The 24,491-nt window shown below is 38.2% G+C and overlaps 2 protein-coding genes across 6 annotated transcripts in view; one reads left to right on the plus strand and one right to left on the minus strand.

Moving 5' to 3' along the window:
- FAM149B1 (family with sequence similarity 149 member B1) overlaps positions 1 to 24,491 on the plus strand; it is a 205,297-nt gene that overhangs the window by 83,024 nt on the left and 97,782 nt on the right. The window lies entirely within an intron of this gene.
- Positions 1 to 24,491, minus strand: part of CFAP70 (cilia and flagella associated protein 70) — an 85,718-nt gene that overhangs the window by 11,696 nt on the left and 49,531 nt on the right. For all 5 annotated transcript variants that reach the window (XM_016428168.2, XM_016428169.2, XM_016428170.2 and 2 more), the window contains exons 15-24: positions 21,065 to 21,256; positions 18,750 to 18,881; positions 16,633 to 16,758; positions 9,296 to 9,429; positions 9,066 to 9,181; positions 8,676 to 8,870; positions 4,199 to 4,339; positions 2,441 to 2,565; positions 1,272 to 1,424; positions 738 to 899 (exon numbers count right to left, since the gene is read on the minus strand). In XM_016428168.2, coding sequence (XP_016283654.2) covers positions 738 to 899; positions 1,272 to 1,424; positions 2,441 to 2,565; positions 4,199 to 4,339; positions 8,676 to 8,870; positions 9,066 to 9,181; positions 9,296 to 9,429; positions 16,633 to 16,758; positions 18,750 to 18,881; positions 21,065 to 21,256 — 1,476 coding nt within the window. The remainder of the gene's footprint in view (positions 1 to 737; positions 900 to 1,271; positions 1,425 to 2,440; positions 2,566 to 4,198; positions 4,340 to 8,675; positions 8,871 to 9,065; positions 9,182 to 9,295; positions 9,430 to 16,632; positions 16,759 to 18,749; positions 18,882 to 21,064; positions 21,257 to 24,491) is intronic.

A 24,491-nucleotide genomic window follows, 5' to 3' on the forward strand; every position in this document is an offset into this window, starting at 1 on the left:
AACGTAACCCTTAGTGTTACAGTCCTGAGGCAACGAATAAGAGATCTGGACAGGGTCTGAACCTGTGATTCATGGTACAGAGAACTCACAGATGGAGAAGCTTCCTTGCAATCTATAGTTTTAGAGATCTGCCTCAATCTTTGAAAGTTACTTGCCCAAGGTCACATATTGTAACAGTTAAAATTAGTTTCTCTGCTAAAAGTATTGTATTTTTATGAGGTTTATTAAAAATTAAAAAAATAAAGAAAATACGAATATAGAAAGCCCATGGCTAGGAGGGCTGAAAGGCCCATTCAATTTCACTGACTACATCTTGGGAGGCACGTGTCCCTAGAAGCGAAAGCCAAGAGGGAGAGCCTGAAGTAGGAGAAGTTAGTTTAAATAATAATTTATGATCTCGCACTCAGGGAGATTAGAGAGAATTCTGGGAGCTAGCAAGGACTTCTGGGGATTGAAGTCTGGGGTTCAAATCTCCATTTTTACAATATATAGAAAACATCAGAGGAGGGACTTGAACACAGGTGCTCCTAGCTTCAAGGCTGGCCACCACACTACCAGCCAACCACACTAGACTGTCCAGAAGGAAACAGTTTTTCCATCACAATTTTATTTGCCTTATTAAAAATGCATAATTATTTCACAAATTATAATGTAAGACTATAATTTTCTTATAGCCACTACTGCAGGAAGAAACTCAGTCCCAAGTGACAAGGTCTAGTATCTACTAGATTTCTCACCTCTCCGTCTTCCAGATATATGGATCCCAGTCGCAGATAGATGAAGTGCATTTCAGCAGCATCTACTACAAAACTAACAGTTCGTTCGTAGCATTCCTTGGCTTCAGCATGATTTCCGTTCAGAAAGTACAAGTGTCCCTTCAAACCCCAGACATTAGGGTTCTAGAAAGCAAGAACAGTAGCCTCTGAGCAAGCTTGCAAATGGGAGCACTTGGAATAAGGCTAATGTCTGTATTCAAAGTTATCAGCAAAATTGGTGACCCTTATTCCTCTGTTCTGTCCAGCCTGTGGTTAAAAAGGTTTACTTAGTGGCACACGAGAACACACCAACCATCAGTGAGTATTGCTAAACCTATCTTCCTTCTCCTATCTTATCTTTTCTTTTTTTTAAATCCTTATTTTCTATCTTAGCCTCTATTGTGTAGTAGTAAGGGCTAGGTTATGGGGGTGAAGTGGCTTGCCCAGGGTCACACAGCTAGGAATCCCTTATTTTTTCTTGAACAGAACACAAGAGGTCCTAGTAAAGATAAATACCATGTAATCCATCTGTACAGCTGCTTGGAGGTACTCTTCTGCCTTGGGGAAATCCTTCTTAAGAAGGTGTGTCTCTGCCAGGACCAAGTAATATTCACAGCTTGGGCCTCCTTGGGGGTACAGCAATTCATGTGCAAGCACCCTGTGGACATACTGAAAAGAATGAAAAAACAATGTTGGAATGTTAGAAACATTACCCTGAGTCCGACCCATAGTTCCTCTAGCCCAGGAGACTGTCCATCTCTGAGCAGACCAAGAAGACATGGTTATCCTCAACTTCAAAGAGATTGCGGTGTGCCTACAACATCCAGTATTTCCCTAATAATACATTACAGAGGTCCTGAACTGGAAGACACTTTGGTGCCTTAGGAAAAGCACTGACCTTGGAGTCACCAGACTTGAGTTTGAATTTCCACCCTGCCACTGGCTACCTGGGTAACCTTGGACACATGACAACTTCTCATCTGGAAAAGGAGGTCCTTTCCTGCTCTAGACTGACAATCCTAGGAACTAGAAACCAGCATTCCTAAGTGACAAATTCTGACCCCAGCCACAATGCCAGAATGACTGGGGAATGGAACTATCTGTCACAGAGATCTGTCTGGAAGACCAGATCCAAGATCCAAGAGTGTGAAGCATGAAGTCAACTCCATTGTCCTATAAAGGGGAGGCACAGTTTCAAGAAGCCTCAGAATAGTTTAAAGGTTTATTTTTTCCAAGTTCCAGACCCACAACTCTGGACTTTTAAGTGGGTATGTCTGATAACATCTACTACAGTAGGTTGATATGTTTTATTCACTGGAGGACTACTTTATCCCCTCCTTTCCCATCCATCTTCCTAAAAACAAAACAAACTTTGCAAATTCAATGATTTTTGTTAGAGCTCACATTATATGAAGATACCCAGCCAGACCTGGCACAAACAGTCTAATATCATCGTTCTTCAACCCCTGAGGGTCAGATTTGCTCTGATTTGCTTTCACAGCCAGCCCTGATGAGTAATATTACATACAAGAAATACGTTGATGCATCTGCTCTTGGGTCCAGGAAATGATCCTAAGAGTGTTCCTACTTGTGGGTCACACACAGGAGGAACTTTAAAAGACAGCCTATGAATGAAATAACTAATTTACTGAAAATGTCTTTTTTTAAAATTATTCTATGCTTACCTGAATAGCCTTGACCTTCATCAAGAAGCGTGTAGTCTCCATGAAGATAGAGATGGGAGGATGGGAAACTCCTTGGAAGGTTGAGGGAGACAAAGCAGCTGATGAAACCTGACTTTTTGAAGAAGCTGAAAAAAACCATATGAGAAGAGAAAGGAACAGAAGTAATGGAGAGGCCAGAAAAACGAGAGTGAGTATAAAGCAGAGAGACCTTGATAGAGGGCACCAGAGCAACTGAGACTGGGAAGGCAGAAGACTCATTCAAATATTGATTCTCGAGGTGCTAAATCTTGCCTAGTCAGAAATTCAAATCACAAAAATTGGGAGCAACTTTTAAATTATGGATTCCAGTCTACTAGGAAGAATGTATCTTGAAAATGTAGCCATAACAACAGCTATTAATAAAGGCCCATTTTTTTTTGCTATAATGATAGAAAATAATCATGATAGATGAGATACAGTATGAAATGAAAACATTTGAGAAACTGATGGATAGCCTACAGTAAAGATGTCACCTACACCAGTGCAGCCAAACTGATGAAAATGTCACGGAAAAATATTTGATAAAATAAACAAAAGTGCAGTACAACAAAGATAATGTTAAACTGTGGTTTTTGAATATAATATGCAGTCCTCAGGGATCCACTATTGTCCCACAGGGCTGGGGATCAAATATTAAAAGACCAGGTAAAAAGCCAAAATAGTCTTTCTTCAAGTACCTGAACTGGAGAAATTTTAAACAAGGTAGACATATACTCACATACAATACACACGCATATATATGCATGTGTATATTATACACACATACATGTATATTGTGTATGATGTGTATTTGTGCATGCACACACAGTATCCCCAAAGTCTTAATGTTGTTTTAAGCTTTAAGGCTTTTGGACATCCTGTATCAGAGATGTAAATGCTTCATAATTAGCTCTGCAGACAAAACAAATATACACGCCATGGACTTTTAAGTTTAATCTGTGTTATGAATATTTTCTTAATTACTTCCTCAAGTCTAGATGAGCCACAAAACAATAAATCAAGCCCTGATTGGTAGCACTTGCCTACTTCTAGGATGTCAATCGTAACCCTGAGGGTGCATTTCCTGCCCTTGCTTGACACGTTTTGGTCCTCTGATTCCATCCAAAGGAGTACTTCCAGAAGGAAACTTCTTACCAAGGCAGACTGGCTCCTGCTCTGCCCTTTCTGGTCTCAGAGGCTGCCTATGGCTTTGACATGCCCAGGGTTACACAACAAATGCCAGTTCTTCCTAACTGCCCATCTCCAGTCATTACGCTATGCTGCTTTTCATATATATGTGTATATGCTTCATTCTGTATTAAATTGGGGAAGAGATTACATGGTATTTAATGTATATGGAAGAGAAGAAAAGGGAAATGCATAGCATGTGATGGAAGCAGGCCCGGTATAAAAGCATTATTATCAATTTTTCAGATGAAATAAATCCTTTACAGAAAATATGCTGCTATAGAATATCCTTTATGGGCAGCTTGACAAGGCTGCAGCCTGCTAGTCTTTTTCTAGCTCTGAGCTCAATAATAAGTTCCATTGACTGAAGAGTTCTGTCACAAAGTGGAATTTTCACAACGCACCCTAATATCAATAGATGCACCAGTGGCTGAGAGATGATACCATCAACTTCAATCAAGTCAAGGTTACTTCCTGGGATGGCTGAAATTCTCATCTCTTGTCTAGTCATCCATGTCATTCTCTATGCTTTGTAACTTTTTTGCTGCTTACCTTTTTTGGATCCCTCCTTAGAAATGGAAAATGACCTGGAATTTCTGTGGATGGAACTAGGTTCTTGCAGTGGTTGCTCCACAGTTTCAGACTGGTGTTTGGCTGTGTCTTCAAGAAGAGCATCTAGCATGGCTATCTCATCTAATCCCAACAAAATGAAATTTCTTTGAAAATTCTTCATAAATTGTCCAATAACAAATCACAACAGAAAATACGAAATAATTTTCAAAATGTAAAAAAATTCTACACATCTAATTTCTGTTCATAAAGAGGCCAGTTCTTTGACACCAGTTTATTTATATATGTTTGCTTCTATCTGTTGGGAAATGAACAGATGATTAAGAAAATGTTGCCTTGCTTAGGAATCTATTTGCCCCCCAAAATGCAGGAATTATATAAACATAATTACAAACTTTCATACAAGTAAAATTAGATCTATTATATTAACAAACTAGGGAGAGCAGAGATCAATCAATTGGAAATACAAATGAAAAAACTCGAAAGCGATCAAATTAAAAACCCCCAGCAGAAAACCAAACTAGAAATCCTAAAAATTAAGGGAGAAATTAATAAAATCGAAAGTGATAGAACTATTGATTTAATAAATGAGACAAGAAGCTGGTACTTTGAAAAAACAAACAAAATAGACAAAGTACTGGTCAATCTAATTTAAAAAAGGAAGGAAGAAAAGCAAATTAACAGCATTAAAGATGAAAAGGGGAACAGCACCTCCGATGAAGATGAAATTAAGGCAATCATTAAAAATTACTTTGCCCAATTATATGGCAATAAATACACCAATTTAGGTGACATGGATGAATATATACAAAAATACAAACTGCCTAGACTAACAGAAGAAGAAATAGAATTCTTAAATAATCCCATATCAGAAAATGAAATCCAACAAGCCATCAAAGAACTCCCTAAGAAAAAATCCCCAGGGCCTGATGGATTCAACAGTGAATTCTATCAAACATTCAAAGAACAGTTAGTCCCAATACTATACAAACTATTTGACATAATAAGCAAAGAGGGAGTTCTACCAAACTCCTTTTACGACACAAACATGGTACTGATTCCAAAACCAGGCAGGTCAAAAACAGAGAAAGAAAACTATAGACCAATCTCCCTAATGAATATAGATGCAAAAATCTTAAATAGGATACTAGCAAAAAAACTCCAGCAAGTGATCAGAAGGATCATCCACCATGATCAAGTAGGATTTATACCAGGGATGCAGGGCTGGTTCAATATTAGGAAAACCATCCATATAATTGACCACATCAACAAGCAAACCAACAAGAACCACATGATTATCTCAATAGATGCAGAAAAAGCATTTGATAAAATACAACACCCATTCCTATTAAAAACACTAGAAAGCATAGGAATAGAAGGGTCATTCCTAAAAATAATAAACAGTATATATCTAAAACCATCAGCTAATATCATCTGCAATGGGGATAAACTAGACGCATTCCCAATAAGATCAGGAGTGAAACAAGGATGCCCATTATCACCTCTACTATTTGACATTGTACTAGAAACACTAGCAGTAGCAATGAGAGAAGAAAAAGAAATTGAAGGCATCAAAATAGGCAAGGAGGAGACCAAGTTATCACTCTTTGCAGATGACATGATGGTCTACTTAAAGAATCCTAGAGATTCAACCAAAAAGCTAATTGAAATAATCAACAACTTTAGCAAAGTTGCAGGATACAAAATAAACCCACATAAATCCAACACAGCTCAGCAGCAAGAACTAGAAAGAGAAATCCCATTCAAAATCACCTTAGACAAAATAAAATACCTAGGAATCTACCACTATACGAACACAACTACAAAACACTCTCCACACAACTAAAACTAGACTTGAGCAATTGGACAAACATTAACTGCTCATGGATAGGACGAGCCAATGGAATAAAAATGACCATCCTACCCAAACTTATTTATCTATTTAGTGCCATACCCATTGAACTACCAAAATACTTCTTCACTGATTTAGAAAAAACCATAACAAAATTCATTTGGAAGAACAAAAGATCAAGGATATCCGGGGAAATAATGAAAAAAAACACATATGATGGGGGCCTTGCAGTCCCTGACCTTAAACTATATTACAAAGCAACAGTCATCAAAACAATTTGGTACTGGCTAAGAAACAGAAAGGAAGATCAGTGGAATAGACTGGGGGAAAGCGACCTCAGCAAGACAGTATACGATAAACCCAAAGATCCCAGCTTTTGGGACAAAAATCCACTATTCGATAAAAACTGCTGGGAAAATTGGAAGACAGTGTGGGACAGACTAGGAATAGATCAACACCTCACACCCTACACCAAGATAAATTCAAAATGGGTGAGTGACTTAAACATAAAGAAGGAAACCATAAGTAAATTGGGTAAACACAGAATAGTATACATGTCAGACCTTTGGGAGGGGAAAGACTTTAAAACCAAGCAAGACATAGAAAGAATCACAAAATGTAAAATAAATAATTTTGACTACATCAAATTAAAAAGCTTTTGCACAAACAAAACCAATGTAACTAAAATCAGAAGGAAAACAACAAATTGGGAAAAAATCTTCATAGAAACCTCTGACAAAGGTTTAATTACTCAAATTTATAAAGAGCTAAATCAACTGTACAAAAAATCAAGCCATTCTTCAATTGATAAATGGGCAAGGGACATGGATAGGCAGTTCTCAGATAAAGAAATCAAAACTATTAATAAGCACATGAAGAAGTGTTCTAAATCTCTTATAATCAGAGAGATGCAAATCAAAACAACTCTGAGGTATCACCTCACACCTAGCAGATTGGCTAACATAACAGCTATGGAAAGTAATGAATGCTGGAGGGGATGTGGCAAAGTAGGGGCATTAATTCATTGCTGGTGGAGTTGTGAACTGATCCAACCATTCTGGAGGGCAATTTGGAACTATGCCCAAAGGGCAACAAAAGACTGTCTGCCCTTTGATCCAGCCATAGCACTGCTGGGTTTGTACCCCAAAGAGATAATGGACAAAAAGACTTGTACAAAAATATTCATAGCTGGGTTCTTTGTGGTGGTCAAAAATTGGATAACGAGGGGATGCCCATCAATTGGGGAATGGCTGAGCAAATTGTGGTATATGTTGGTGATGGAATACTATTGTGCTAAAAGGAATAATAAAGTGGAGGAGTTCCATGGAGACTGGAACAACCTCCAGGAAGTGATGCAGAGTGAGAGGAGCAGAACCCGGAGAACATTGTACACAGAGACTAATACACTGTGGTATAATCGAACGTAATGGACTTCTCCATTAGTGGCGGTGTAATGTCCCTGAACAACTTGCAGGGATCTAGGAGAAAAGAACACTATTCATAAGCAGAGGATAAACTATGGGAGTGGAAACACCGAGGAAAAGCAACTGCCTGAATACAGAGGTTGAGGGGACATGACAGAGGAGAGACTCTAAATGAACATTCTAATGCAAATATTATCAACAAAGCAATGGGTTCAAATCAAGAAAACATCTAATGCCCAGTGGATTTATGCGTTGGCTATGGGGGGAGGGGGGGAAGGAAAAGAAAATGATCTATGTCTTTAATGAATAATGCTTGGAAATGATCAAATAAAATATTTAAAAAAATTTTTTTCACTCTGAAATACATTTTTTAACTTAAAAAATAAATAAATAAAATTAGATCTAGATAATTGGAAGAACATTAATTGTTTATGGGTAGTCCAAACTAAGTCTGGTGGGGGGCAGTACTATCCAAACCCAACTTTATTGGTTAAGTTGCTCATTCTTATTTCTTGTTAAATTTTACTAGCTTCTAACCAAGGTGGCCTTAATCAGAAGTGTGCTATTTGTAAAATTTATCTTTGGTGCTCTCTCTTCCCTTCTTCCAGTGTCTCCTCTGATCCTTCTTAAGTGTTCCTCTTCTTCCCTAAAATACCCATGTCCCATTTCCTCATGATCTTGCTCTAAAAAAACCCAAACAACTTAATCCAAATAATATGCTTCCTTTATATCAAGGGCATTTGCATTTTATTTTATTTTTTTAAAACCCTTACCTTCTGTCTTGGAGTCAATACTAAGGCAGAAGAGTGGTAAGGGCTAGGCAATAGGGGTTAAGTGACTTGCCCAGGGTCACACAGCTGGGAAGTGTCTGAGGTCAGATTTGAACCTAGGACCTCCCACCTCTAGGCCTGACTCTCAATCCACTGAGCCACCCAGCTGCCCCTGGCATCTGCATTTTAAAAAGGAGACTTGAACACAAATAATAAAAGCCTTAACAATCCTTATGAATGAATCTGAAGGTGGGAATTTCAGACACAACAGTTGGCCAGTTGGGTAGATTTGGGTAAGTGTCCATCCTAATATCCTTGAGGTCACATCACTACTTTGCCTATTTATAAGGCCAGTCTCCCTCCCAACATCCATTACTGTATCTAGCTCTTAGAACATTTTACCATTAACTCACCTGGTATGTCTCTTTTGCTTGGTGAAGAAGATCTCACAATTCCTAAGGTTGTTATACTGGAATCCAGTTTCCCTCCAATATCAACAGTCTCACTAGTAGTTTTTTCCTTGATTAATTTAGCATTGAGCTGTTTGGCAGCTTCGTGAAACGCCATTTCCATTCGAATATCATTGTTCTGAATTTCATAGAACAAGCCTGAAAAGACATCAAACTGAATGACTTATCAATTTCCCATTTTGACATTCTAACAAGTTAAAATTTTAACATTCAGTTGCATTTGTGCCACAGTGCAAAATAAAGGAATAAAATAAAAAGGGGGGAGGGGAAGGGGGGGAGACAATCTTATAAAGAAAACACGACAGACAGACACAGATTGCAAGACTGCTATACCGAGCAAAGTCCATGCCACAACATTGTTTGGTTCCAAGCAAGTGGCATCTTCAAAGAAAATCTCTGCTTGTTCATAGTGCTCCATCATCATAGCCAGAAGACCACATAGCAGCAGGCTGAGGACAAACATCATTAGCATCAGCCCGGTGATCACAGTAGATGCCTAACAATGAGCCACAAAAAGCCCCCACCTCCACATCAGCTCCTCCTTTCCTTTCTCCTTTGCCTACCTGGTCATGTGTGTCTGATTCAGAGCAAGAGCTTTACGAAAACATTCTTGTGCTTTGGTAATATCATCGAGCAGAAGGCAAAAGGAGCCATAATCCAGCCAGTGTTCTATATTCTGGTTGTCACGAACCAGTCTCTACAACAAGAAACATTAGGAGCATCAATGCTTCTACTCTTATTTGTGAAATATTGTATGTTTTTCTGATACCCTAAAACCCAATAAAAGAGCACGCGATAGTGCTAGACATACAGTAGGAACTACAAAAAAACCTTGTTGAATTGTATTAAGAGATTACAATCCCAGCATTTTGGCATTTATCTACCAGTTCCCATTATTCTTCTCACAAACATTAGACAATGAATAAAATCTGATCAACTGTTCTTCATATTTGCCTCATCTATCCAAATACTTTAAGAATCTGAAATTTCATCAATTTATGCATATTATAACTCCTTTACAAATTAGTTTCTATTTGGGCCTACAACTTTCATTCAGCATCTCATTCCTTACCACTAACTTATTGAACCACGACTTACAAATATATTGTATAAAATCTCTGATTTTCTATACTTACCTCTATCTTTTTAAGACCCAGAAGGTGCTCAATAGTCTTTTCTTTTTCCTTTAAATTCTCTATGTACGTCTACTGCAACTAGTATATTTAATGCTCAATTCAACTCTATCATTTCTTATCTTTTTATTGAATTTGATATATTTTGATAGTGAGGTTTTAAAATATCTCATCATTAATATTTAGCTATTTTGGCAATTTTGTGAGATTTTCTGTTACAAATTATACAGCAGAATTATAAGTACATACACCTTTTTAAATGGCGTACTTTTATTATGCATACATATGTCTGTGCTTATATCATTTAATGCTTAACAGGCACTGAGCTAGGCATTGGGAATAAAAAGACAAAAAGATCCTTAATCTAAAAAAGATTACATACTCTCAAAGGAAACCACATACATACACACAGATTAAGGTTTTGTTTGTTTTTTGTTGTTATTTTTGTTTTTGTCTTTTTACTCCCAATGCCTAGCACAGTGCCTGGAAAATTCAATACAAGATAATTAGAAAGAAAGGGTGATAACAGTTGTAGCCAACAGGAAAGACTTTATATAGAAGGTAATGCTTGAGTTAAGTCTTGAATGAAGTAAAGGTCTCTGTGAGGTAGAGGTGAGAAGCAAGTGCATTCTAGCCAAGGAAGACAGCCAGGGCAAAGGGACAGAGATTCCAGTTAAGGTGCCATGTATGAGGAGCAAAGGAACAGAACTTGGCTAGATCATGACTATGGGAGGGGAATAATGAAAAATGAGGCTAGAAAGTTAGGCTCAGGCCAAGTTGTAAGAACCTTTAAAAGTCAAATTGAAATGCTTTTGATTTATTCTGAAGGCATTAGAGAACTGAAACTACTTGCACTTATTTAGTAGGGGACAAACATGGTTAGACCTAAACTTAAATGAAATTACCTTAGCATCTAGTTGGAAGACTGTTTGTGAGGGGAAAGACTTAAGAAGAAAAGCTCTCTCTCTCTCTCCCTCTCTCTCTACTTGAATTAAAAAAAATTTAAATAGTCCAATGCTTTCATACAGTACACATCTCCCTTTCCCTCTCCCTCTCCCTCTCCCTCTCCCTCCCTCCCTCCCTCTCTCTCTCTCTCTCTCTCTCTCTCTCTCTCTCTCTCTCTCTCTCTCTCTCTCTCTCTCTCTCTCTCTCTCTCTCTCCCCTCTCCCTCTCTCTTTCCCCCTCTCCCTCCTTCTTCCCTCCCCCCTCCCTCCTGTATGTGTGTAGATAGATAGATAGATAGATAGATAGATAGATATAGCATCCCCATGTCTCCATTTCAAAGGCTAAATGATTCTCAAGAGTACATCTTTTGCTTTGATAGAGTATACTGAGTTTTGCTAGATAGATAATTCTGGATTCACAGTTCACTCTTCATAATTTTGAAAATATTATGTCCTGCTTTTTCAAATTATCCCTTATCCTCTGCTGTAATCTTGGTTGAAAAGTCTGCTGTAATCTTGATTATTTTTTAATTAAGTAATTTCTACATTTCTCTTAGGAACCTGAAATAAGTTTTCTTTAGTGTTATAATGTTGGGCGTGAGAGAAGTGTAGACTATATATTTTTTGGTTTCTCCTATCCTTTAGTCCTAAACCATATTTTTCACCAGTTTCTCCTTTGCAGTGAAGTCACCAGAAATCAAAGTATATGTAGATCTAATTTGTAGAAGTCCTTTATAGAATTTCTTCATCTCCTTATTATTTGCAATTGATGTAGGTAAATAGGCAGAAATTGTTTTCATTGTGGTCTTTTCAGCATTATAATATAAGATGATCAAATGTATCATAAATGAGGCTTTTATCTTATTGCCTTTGGATAGAAGATCAATCCACCGCGGCTATCTAATGTCTAAGGAGAAACTATGAGTCAGCCTTCTATTTAGATATGGCTTCCTTTTTTCTTCTAGTTTCTCAAAGGCCTGCCTTTTTAATACTATTGTTTTTCCAGTGATTTACATGCCTGCAAATCATGGAGAACTATTGTCTCTGAAGAACTAAAAGAAATATTACTTGATGGGCAGTAGAGGAGCATGTAATGGGTGTGAACATAGAAAAACATATGAAACTGTGAAGATGCCCCCCAACAAAGGGTTTTTATCCAAAAAAACATATTACTGAAAATGAAGATAGACTCATACAACCTATCAACAGCCAATATACTTTGTTGGTTTATTTATGATGTCAAAAGAAAGCATGAAAGGTCCCAAAACATTGAAAGCACATGTATGGAAGAACATAGATATACAGGAGAACATTCATGTTCATGTATGTACCCCTTATGGCAGACATGTGGAAAGATGGGTGGAGGAATCAAGCAAGGTGGACAGGCATGGATTGGTTAAAATCTGTATTGCTGGAAGAAATGGCCACATCAGTGAGATCATTGATCCACTGGCGTCTTAGCACATGCTGTTGTTTGTTTCTATGAGATTTGGGAATGCTTTCTGATTATTTCCTTTTTATTTTTGTTTGTGGGGGTTAAAAAGACTTTTTTTTCCAGTTACATTTAGAAACAATTTTTGACAATTGTTTTGTGACATTTTAGGATTCAGATTCTCTCCCCACCTTCCCTTTGCTTCTGTAAGGTAGTAAACAGGTAGAAGGAGGGAAGGGAGGAAGGGAGATGGTTTGGATCTTACAATTTTGTAAAACATATGTTGAAAATTATTATTACATGTAATTGAAAAATAAAATATTTTTGAATTTAAAAAATTTTAAATAGTCCAATATAGGCTATACCAATGCTTTCATACAGTACATATTTTCATATTGCTCATGTCATGATAGACATATATCACACATATAATAAAAATCTTATGAAGTAAATAAAGAGGAAAATGGCATGTTTTGATCTTCAATAAAACTCCAACAGTTCCTTCTTTGGCTGTGGATAGCGTTTTCATCATGAGTCCCTTGTGGTTATCTTGGAAATTTGCTTTGCTGATAATGATTTGGCCCTGATTGCCACTTTATAGTATAGTTTAAAATCTAGTATGGCTAAGCCTCCTTCCTCCATATTTTTTTATTGATTCCCTTGATATTCCTTGCCTTTTGTTCTTTCAGGTGAATTTTGTTGTTATTTTTTCTAGTTCTGTGAAATAATTTTTGGGTTATTTGGTATGACATTGAATAGGCAAATTAATTTAAGTAGGTCATCTTTTTTTAATATCAGCTTGGCCTCCCTGTGAGCAATTAATGTTTTTCCAATTGTTTAGATCTGACTTTATTTGTAAAGTGTTTTGTAATTGTGTTTAAATAGTTAACTGGGTTTGTTTTGGTAGATATACCTTGAGGTAGTTTATGTTGTCTATAGTTATTTTGAATGGAATTTCCTTGTCTATCTCTTGTTGTTGGACTTTGGTGGAGGTAAATAGAAATGCTGATGATTTATGTGGAGTTTTTTTGTATCCCCCAACTTTGCTAAAGTTGGATTATTTTCCATATTAAATCACAGAATTTCAAAGTTGAAAAGGGCAAAAGAAATCAATCTGTCCAAACCATAAGTGAAAAAACCTTCCTTTGTAATACTTCCACCAAGTGTTCATCCAGCTTCCCCCAGATCTTTAGAGAGGGAGAACCAGTCACTACCTCTTTAAGGCAATTCATTCTGGTTTTAGACAATTTCTTATGTCATACCCAAATCTACCCATTTGAAACTTGGGCACATTATTACTTGTTCTACTCTCTGGTTCAGATGGAACAAGCCAACTCTTTCTTCCAGATGACAGGATTTAATTACTTGAGGAGTGTGAGCCTGTTCCCTCTGCTTCTGCATTTCCACTTCAAGCACATATTGCAATTCCCTAGCCAGTTCAAAATGAAACTTGGAGGGAGTCAATTTCCTGCCCTGGTAACAATGGTTAGTACTCAGGGGTGATAAAAAGTGGTGAGGGAACAAGCATTTATTAAGTTCCAGATACTGTGCTAAGTATTTTACAATTATTATCTCCAGCTGGCCAGGTCTTTTTCCTTTGCATTTTCTTGCTTCTTGCCTGGGACATTTCATGTGAAACCAGATTCCCAAGTAATTTAAAAGTAGAGACACATTGTGCTTTACAGAGAATGCACTGGGAGACACCAGAGAGGCATTTTTGACAATCCTCTGGAGTCATACAAGTGAAGAAGAAGATACCAAGATCTATTGATGACTAGCCTGGGTGGTATCTAGCAGGCCTCTATCTAGCTGCTAACTAGAAGATCATGACAAAGCCCATGAATGTGCAAGCCACAGAGGTGATTTAGTCCTGTTGCACACACTCCTAGTGAATGAGATGGGGTGACGTGCTCCAAGCACTACCCTGTGACTGTGAACTTTAAATTGCTCCACCCTACTTAGTCTAACAAAAACAGGAATGTGTACACCCATACTTAAGGATTAAGTATTTAGGAGGATGGCCTATGACAGACATGTGCTAGCAAATGACAAGTCAGAAACAACTGACAGACCCCTGGGCTTTCCCAAGTCAAGCCTAAGATATCATTGGTACGTGTGAGATGCAGGAAAGTGATGTAAAAACCATCTATATATTTTGTGTCACTTCCTCTCTCTGGGCTCTTTCCGCGGAGAGGTGGCTCTGGCTGGCAGTGTACTGAGTGTTTTGGCATCTTGGTGTGGCGGCAGCTATTGTCTGATTTGACGGTGAGTTTTCCTTGATACTATAGAGGGAGAAGCTGAGTAGCCTAGTTCAGGTGAGGCATCTTAACTGAACTCTCGCAGAGTTTAGGCTGATTCTTTATCCTTTACCTTCCAAACATTATCCTCTTAGAAAGCCTCTAATCTTCTTCAGAGACCTGGTGGTGGAGGTCTTTGAACTTCCCCTGGCACAGGCCAGGTGGGAGAAATCCTATAGCCTCTTTCTCTCTCTTCTCCTTAATTCCTTCCCTCTGTATTAATTAAAATCATCAAAATAAAAACTGACTTGGGTATTTTATTTGGGATTTCCTCTGATGACGAAAATTAATTTAGATTTGAGTCACAACCCTAAAATTACTTTTACATGACTCACTCAAAAAAAATGCACTCTGAAGAGCCCCCTCTGCCCTGGCTCCTGGGATTGATTAAAGGCTCATAGAACTAACTCATGAAGAATAGGGCTTCAGAGAACCCTTGTTCACCTGCTCTGTTTTACACATGAAAAAGCTGAAGTCTATAAAGGTAAAATGACTTGTTCAAGGTCACTTAGAGAGTAAGCATCTAAGCCAAGATTTGAAACCAGGTCCTCTGACTCCAGAATTAGTGTTCTTTACCCTGAACTAAGCTGTCTCCTAGTGCTACTTCAGCCCCAGAAATGTGTATTGTCCTATGGACAGGGACTAGAGAAAAAGTGGGGTGAACAAACATCCACAATATCATGGGAGACTGAGCTAGCACACGTGTACACATAGACAAGTGCTCATCTCAGTGCTCTCACTGAGGTCTGAACCTTCCTCGTTCTCTGGCTTCAGTCTGCTCCCTCCTACACCCTGCTTCCACCCTAACTAGCAGTTCCCTTAGGTTCCCATAGATAGACCACTCTAACCTGTTGCATTCCAACCCTGTCATGATCTTAGAGGTAACTCTGTTGGAGGAAAATGCCCCCCCAGTTATTACTCTGGCTCCTGAGCCCCCCCCAATGAGTTTGCCATCTATACAACTCACTCACAAGTGCACAATACAAATACACAGTGCATCATATTTATACAAGCAACAATAAAGCAAAAGAAATACTATTAAAGACGCCAATATAGTAAAGCAAACACCTTTTAAAAAATTACAATGCACATATAAACCCAGATCATAGCTTTTCCCTGAGATCTTCAATAGCTGTGATGAAGAATGAGCACACTACTAGAAACGGGGCAGGTAAAGACAAGACAAAAGCAAAGCCACGTACTTAGGTTGGCTCACAAGTCTGGATCACAGGCTTCAATGTGATTGGCCCATCAGGTACATCCATGAAACAATTCTCTTCACTACTTGTATTAAGTCCTTATAAATTCTTTCAATCTGCCACTACCATTAAAAGGATGTTAAGAAAGTATTAAAGTGAATCATAGTTCTGTCTTGGGTGGAGAACTGCAAAAGCAGTTTGCTTTGCAATTCTTCAAAGCATTTGTCATTTTACATTATAGTTTTCTATGTTTGTCTCTTATCCCTCTCCTAGAATGTAATTTCCACAAGGAAGGAAACCATTGACTTATGTAAACTTTATGTTTCCCCCAGCCACCATCACACAATAGACAGCTGATTTGAGTTAAAAGAACAACCAAGTACAAGTACCAATTTCTACCAGATTTTTGTACAATTTCAAAAGATAGCCCTTGCTTACGATACTCAGTATAGTCCATATATCAGGGGAACATTCCTTTAAAAAATTATGCAATGTCAAGAAATAAAAACACTAGAAGTCATCGTAACCCTTTGGTAACCTGCTAAGAGGGCAGAACAGTTTGAAAATAAGGATGAGAAGAGTAAAGCCCACTTGCTGAAAACATTGTTTGGATCTAATCAGAGATTTTGTTTAGAACCAGAGACATTTATTCTAGAGACCAAAGGAAAACTTCTGTGTAGCCCACCCAAAGATCTGTTTCCATGAAGGGACACATCATCTAAAAGGCAGAGGGCCTCATGCACTTGGAGATTTCTTAGAGAACCTTAAAAGGACCCCAGAAAGGACAAACACTCCCTGCTTTCTAGATCATTCTACAATAGATTAATAACTAAAGATCAACCATCTCTAATACTTCTCCTGGGGATGAGGGAGAAGAATGGAGAGACTCTCTTACCTCTTCATAGTATACTGTTGCAAGGGCAAAGTCTTCATTGACTTGGGCTTCATATGCAAAGAGTCGGAGTTGTTCAGAAGTGGTGGCAGCAGTCAGAGCAGTACTTAGATTCTCATCTGGCATGCTCTATTCAAAGAGAAAGATATGAGACTAGCAAAATAGAATAAATTGAAGTTTTAAAGGGATAAATGTTGAAAGGCAAAGAAACTAAGAATATAAATTCTAAAATTATTCTGAGGCTTCTTGTCAGTTTTCTTAAATAAATAATATGCTTGAACCAAGAAGAAAAACTTTAAAGATTTATTTATCATGTTTGAAATTTGCACATAGATGGCAGGTGAACCCCTGAGAACAGAAGATATTGCCCAGGGTTTCTCTTCTATTGGAAGAAGCATAGGACTACAAGATGAGATTTGGGGTGTTTAATCCCCTCTGAGGCTTGGAAATAGATTCATAAATCACCCAAAGGATAACCAAAGCTTAGAAATTCAGGTGGAAAAAAGTACTCAGGAATAAGTGATGATCTATTGTTTTGGAAGTTATTTGTAAAGGAGGGAAATAGCTTTTCATTTTAGCAATATACATGTGAAGAAACAGGGCTTCTGACAGAACAAGGAACAGCTCTTAAAACATTGCCTAGGATTTCCTTTAAAAAAAAAACCTATCAGATAAAATGCTGACAAGTCGTCTGCCCTGTGTCTTTAATCGCCCCATACGTGCATCTAACCAATAGCATATGAAAAGGGCTGAAAAGCTGTAATGAAAATTATGTCAAGCATGCCTGGATGGGCATTTGAGGGCTTGAGGAAGGAACAGCACACCTAAAAATTTCTTTCTGTGCCTGGGCCTGCCTTTGATTCCACTCAATCATTCCATTAGTGATAAACTCTTGGAGTCCTGTAGAGCCTTGTCAATGAACAGGATTGGAGATCACAGCCAAATGACAAATGACAGCAAGGGAGGAAAAGCGGTTGGGAAGGAAACGAGTGCCCGAGTTCCCACACAGAATATGCTTCCAGGGCTCTGGGTGGGAGGGACTTAGAACAGTTAAAGGCTGAGCAACTGAACTGGACTCCTGGATGCTCTCAAACTCATGAGTTTCTAGAGACTGGCTTGGGGCTGCCCAGGTTTAGGAGTCCCGGGCATATACACATATGGCCATCGTTCTAATATATTTGCCTTATTCCTTGGCCTAGGATCATAGCTTTGGAGCTGGAAGGAACCTTAGTGGTTATCTAAGCCAGGAAAAAGACTCCAGGTCATTACGTGGCTTGTGGGAGCACTACTATATACAGTCAGGCTATATTTAGATAGTCTGTTTCATTATGCATTATGCATATAGCATGGGCCCGTTAAAACAAGGAGAGTTTCCTGATGGATGGGAGTGAGCCATAAGAGACTCATGGATAAATTCACACTGACCATCCCTCAGATGTCATCCAGAAGAGGATGAAGCTAGGCATTTCCTTCAAGTAAGTGAGCATGGGTCAGCCATTCCCTGGACCCTCTTCCCTAAAGATGTAAGTAACTGCCACAGTGCCCTTTCTCCCACCCTGGTTAGGTGGTTACCGTTCTATATCTTTCTAATGTTTTCACCACAAGTCTACCTTTACATTCAATGCGGTTGACTCCCATTTTCTTTTTAAACATCTGAGATAAAGGGTAAATTTCTCAAAAAGGATTTCCCCAATGATGAAGAGAAAGAGGATAAGAGAAAAAGAGGTAATAAAGAACAGAATTATAAATGTTCAGAACATGACAGTTATCACAAGATACCCTTCAATCTAACTATCACTGGCAGGCCAACTCTATTTGCTTCCACCTAATTATAATTAGCCTTTTGGCTAGGCACTATCATTCTGACAAAGAAGAATCCCAAGCATGTTTGTTCCTCTAATCTAGTGCCCCTGACAGCCCTGCCACCATCTTCCCAGGCTGTTACTTCCAAGTGCCATTAGTCCACATTAGTGAAAAACTCTACCAACCCACACTAAGGGAAAGATCTTTACTCAAGAAAAAGATCACCACTGATCTTCCCCGACAAGTAGTGAAAGAAAGATTGGAAAGGATCCATGAGAGTACTAAGATGAGAGAATGTACTTAACTTAGTTGAATACCTGGTTCAAAGTGACATTCATCTGATCCACCAAATATATGTAGAGTTCACTGATAAATGCCTGAAGCTCCTCCTGGTTTTCAAATGCAGTTGTCTTCAGGAATTTCTCTCTCACAATCTTCACCACTGCATGCTGCAGGAACATAAAATGTCCATTTGACAACACCTTCCTGCATGTCAGGGACAGGCCTGGCCTCACTCCATTTCCTGCCCAGACCTTGCACCAAGCACCTTCTTGTTGACTCTTCAGAGGCTCAATGATTTTTCCTTTGGCCTCTGTTACCTCATGCCTAACAGGAGGTCTTTGGAAGTTGCTGTCATTCGAAAAAATGATTACTCTATGGCCAACCTGGTCACAAGACCCACAAGACCTTGCCAGGCTGGTCCTCAGACAACAGATGGCTAATCCTTCTCTGGACCTGTATTTGAAGCCTTTCCTGCTTCATTTGGACATGGTAATGTTGGTGCTCTGGTGACACAGCTTTTGAGAGCCTAGAATTACCCCAATGTCAGGCTGAGGCACGGGAATGGGATTGTAAGTGGGTTGGGGACATTTATTGTGAGGAAAGTAGTGAAGCCCCAGAATTACTATACCAGTTTAGCTTTGTTTCTGCAACCATAAAACTGCCCTCAGTAGCTCCTTCTCCAGCTTCCCTTTTTCTCCCCTTGGTGGTTATGCCAAGTATAACACTTCTGCTCAGTCAGCTCTACCAGATGATTTCCTACTTTATCTTTCTGCTCTGGGAACCAAATGATTCTCAGGTCTGTCTTTTCTTCTTTTGGTAGATGACTACTTTCCCATCTACCAACAGCCAAGGCTGAAAAGCAATTGATCTATAGAGCTTTATTATAATTTAATGGGGGCAGCTTAGTGGCTCAGAGGATTGAGAGTCAGGCCTAGAGAGGGAAAGTTCCTGGATTCAAATCTGACTTTAGATGCTTCCTAGCTGTGTGACCATGGGTAAGTCACTTAACCCTCATTGTCTAGCTCTTCTGCGTTGGAACCAATATACAGTATTGATTCTAAGATGGAAAGTAAGGGTTTAAAAAAATCATAATTTAATAAAATTGCTCTATACAACATTATCTAATGAAGACTTTGTTCAATGCAACCAGATTCCCAAAAGAGCATTTATTTCTGTGGAGAAATGAATATAGACTACAGAGAAATGAAGAGTAGCCTTTCTTATATGAAGCTACATTCCAGGGATAAATTGAGAAATGACACTTTGTCAGCAAGTAATTTACTCAGGTCAGAGATGCTATTATTTCTCTTCATCAGGCTTGTCATGAAAAGGAGTCACGGTCTCAGTGTTAATACATTCAATTATACTAAAGACTGGGCAACATCAACATCCCCTCTGTAGCTAAATTTGATTAGAAACTCCCAAAAGTCAGGAATAATGTCCTACTTTCTTTATTCTCCAAGAAACTTATTACAATCTTATAAAAACAAGACCAAAACTCATAAAATCTCCCTATATTGTACAATATGGGTATTTTGTTTTGATCAGGGCAGATTAGGAAATCAAGATTTTGTTAAAATGGCCTTACTATTCATCTTTTCCCCTCAATAACTTCTAGAAATATGATGAATTATATGCTTATTTGGAGAGGACCAAGTTGGTCCAATAGAAAGAGTATTAAATGGGAAAATGGGAGACTAGGTTCTAGCCCAAGATCTGCCATTAATTAGCTGTCATTTTCTCTCCTCTGCTAAACTGTTCCCACCTCTTAAATGAGGATCATGATATCCATCTTACTGACTTGATAGGGTTGTTGTAATCCAATGTTATACAAAGCAATATACAAATCTAGGCAGCTGTCCTCATAATCATGCTTAAAACTATGGTTGATACCAGTGATGGAGAAGAGCTTTCTCTATGTTCTCTGATCTTCATCTTTCAGTTTCCATGAGGTTTTCAGTGATGACTCCATCAGACTTGGGGGTTACTATTCTTAGCTTACAAATTGTCAAAATGTGGTAAAATTTACAAGGGAAATGGGAAGAAACTTCTCAGCATGGGCAGAGCAAAATAGATAATGAAAGCAGTAAAAATTTAAGGGCTCCTGTGGTCCAATCCAATAGTCTAGTTTTCTGGTTTAGAGATGGACCAGGGAACATTGTCCTGGGAGCAAAACTGAAGCATTAATTTTTATTCAAATTTTTATTAAAAATAAGAATGAATCCTACTCAGATCCAGGATTTTATACAAGCATCCAGTTCTCCTGGGAGTAAGAAGCGAATTGAAGAGAAGGTACAGAGGGTAGTGTGTCAATTAGAGCAATGAAAACATTGTTTTAGGACTGTTTTACCTTAAGTTGTTCTTTGAAAGCAAAATATTTTCCAGAGCAATTGAGCTCATAATTGAGCTGGCATTTATGATCTTCTAAGGTTTGGTTATCTAGATCTTTTCCTGGAGTCAGATCTTTACCAAACATCTTGTGGTACTCTTCCAATATGGCTACAGAAATATTCTGGATTTGAGTGTGGTAGTCATCCAGTGCCTAGTAAAATAAGAAATCATAATCACAGAACCACAGGACCTCAAAGACAAAAAGGACCTCAGATGTCTTCTAATCTCACTCATACAAACCCTTTTCAACTACCTTGGCAAGTGGTTAATCAGTTTCCACTTTAAAATCTCTAGCATATGTTAAAAAAAACTCCAAAGTTAGCCCATTCAACTTTTCAGACAGTTTTAGTTTTTTAGGAATTTTTTCCTTTTATTAAACTATTTGAGTGCATTCCATCTTGTCAATTAATATCTTTACAAAAATGTAGCATACCAAACTAATTGCAACACTCCAGCAAAACTATTCTTTCTTATTTTGGACAACAAGCATTGATATAGACAAAAATAATACTTTTCGGGAGGTAGGGGAAGTGGTGCTATCATATATTTATTGATAGTTTTTAAGTCACTAAAATCCTTATTGTTACAAAATTATAGTTGAGTCATATCTCTCTTTTCCACTGTATCAAGTGGTTTCTTTACTGGGTTGTTTATGGTAATTGGAGGTGCTGGGCAAACACACTGAGAAATAAGGTAATGGGAAGACAGAATTCTTTCCCTCCTCCCCCCCACCAACTTCCACTGTCTTTTTCGGTTGGACTCAAACTGGGATTCAGAATGGGTAAGTTGACTGAAATTTTAACAGATCACTCACTCTCTAAATACCAGAAACAGGGATTTATTTTAAGGAAGGAGGGGTAAAGGGAATTTGGATAGGAGAAAGGGAGTTTAGGATTTCCCTAATCTATTATAAATCTCAAGATGAATAAGTAAAGTTGTATAGTCTTTAAGAGGGATATTATTAACAGTTTTCAAAGGTCTTCAGAGCCAAGCTCCAAATCTGTCAGAGAGAAACCAATAACCAGAAAGGCAGAGAAATCTCCTTTAGCTCTTTCTCCCAAAGTCCCAGGAAAAAAGAGTGAGTAAGAAACAGTTTGTGCCAGTTTGTTCAAATTCTCTTCCACCTGGTCACATTCTCCTTTGGAATTTTCCTTGATGGACAGATCTTCAAGCTTCCATTCATTGCATCTGTTTTGCAAGGTTTTCTTAGTCTTAATCAATCCTTCACACCACTATATAGGAAAACTGAATTTCTGAGCCCAATTCTAAGGCTTTTTGTTTACTCCTATTAAATGTCATCTTGGAAACCCTTAGCAACAGATTATATACATATGGACCTGAATCAAATATACAAGAATACAATTAATTGATAAATGGTCAAAGAATGTGAATAAGCAGTTTTCAGAGGAAGAACTCCAAACCACCAATAGTCATATTAAAAAATGCTATAAATCAGAAATAATTAGAAAAATACAAATTAAAAACAACTCTGCAGTACTACCCCATGCTCATTGGACTGGTGAAGTTGACAAAAAGGGAAGATGACAAATGCTAGAGGAGATGTGAGAGAATATCAGAGCCATAAACTAATCCAACTATGCCAGAAGGCAATTTAGAAAGATGCCCAAAAGCTTATCATTAACTGTGCATATCCTTTGGCCTAGCAATAATGCTTCTAAGTCTATGCCCAAAGAGATCAAAGAAACAGAAAAAAGATCTATATGTATAGGGAGCCAACAAACCCCCACTGGTTGATATAGTCACTGTTGGAAGCCGGGAACTGCAAGGCAGCCCCCACAAAGAACAAAGCCTCCTGCTGACCCCCTTCTGTGACTTCTCTCTCTCCAACTTTCCCTACTAATGGACTGTTATGATTATTGTTTCCTCCCCAATACAGGAAAAATAATATGAGAGCAAATACTTATAGGATCAATATATATATACATATATATATTTATATATCTTACTTCAATCCTCTTGGGTTATTACCCCAAAAGATTGCATTTACAGAATTAAAGCCCAAAGATTATGGCCTATTACCTTCCTTTCTCTCACTCAAAATTATCTATAGCAGCTCTTTTTATAGTGACAAAGAATTAAAAGCTGAGGAGATGCCCATTAATTGGGGAATGTCCGAAAAAGTTATAGCATATGATTGTGATGGAATATTATTGTGCTGTAAGAAATGATGCAAGAGATGATTTCAGAAAAGCCTGGGAAGACTTGCATGAACTGATACAAAGCAAAGTGAGCAGAACAATTTTTACAATAACAGCAATATTGAAAAAATAATCAACTTTGAAAAGACTTGGTAACTCTGATCAACAAACTGACCAATCACAATTCCAAAAGATTCATAATGAAACACAATGAGTAGCTGAGCATTGGTGGTATAGTGGTTAGCATAGCTGCCTTCCATAATGAATAGCTGATAGATTCAGAGCATATTTTCTTCTCTTTCTTCCATTTTCTTCCTTCCTTCCTTTCTTTATGACATGGTTTTGATGAGAGAATTAATTTTGCATGATTATACGTATTTGTGATCTGAACCAGCCATTCTGGAAAGCAATTTAGAATTATGCCCAAAAAACAATTAAACCGTTGGCTAGTTTTCTCCTTCATACTATAAGAGGACCAAAATGACATTACTGTGTTGGGGTCAAAGAACAATATAGTCAGCTGTGGCTAATCAGACCAATATGAACTTGAAAACTTCTGCCACAATTTGGGCACAAATAACTGATAAGAACTTTTGGGATGGGGTTGTCTCTAAATCTATGTAATTCACCTTTCTTTTGAGCTCCTGCAATTCTGCTTTGCTCAGAGCATCTTCTTTGTTTTGAGAACACCATGCTGGACAGTCCTGCTGTGCCAGTGTCTGACATCTCACAATCGACACCAAAGTTCTTCAGAAAGACCTTTGGAATGTTCTTATATTACTTCTGGCCTCCATGTGAACACTCACCTTGTGTGAGTTCTTTGTAAAATAGTCTTTTAGGCAAACGTGTATTTGGCATTCAAACAACAAGGCCAGCGCATTAAATTTGCACTCTCTGTGGGAAGAGTCTGAATGCTTGGCAGTTCAGCTTGAGAAAGGACTTCAGTGCCCAATATCTTGTCTTGCCAGGTGATCTTCAGAGTCTTCCTAAGACGATTCAAATAGAAGTGATTCCTCAGCTTTTAATTTTCAGGCACGGTGCTGGTAGATTGTCCAGGTTTCACAGGCATTCAGCAATGAAGTCAGCACAATGGCTCTGTAGACTTTCAGGCTGATGGACAGCCCAATTACTTTTCTCTCCCACACTTGCCTTTGAAGCCTCCCAAACACTGAGTCAGTTCTGGCTATGCATGCATTAACCTCATCATTTATGTGGACATTCTTAAAC

The sequence above is a fragment of the Monodelphis domestica genome, chromosome 1 (assembly GCF_027887165.1).
Source record: "Monodelphis domestica isolate mMonDom1 chromosome 1, mMonDom1.pri, whole genome shotgun sequence".
Taxonomy (NCBI): Eukaryota; Metazoa; Chordata; class Mammalia; order Didelphimorphia; family Didelphidae; genus Monodelphis; species Monodelphis domestica.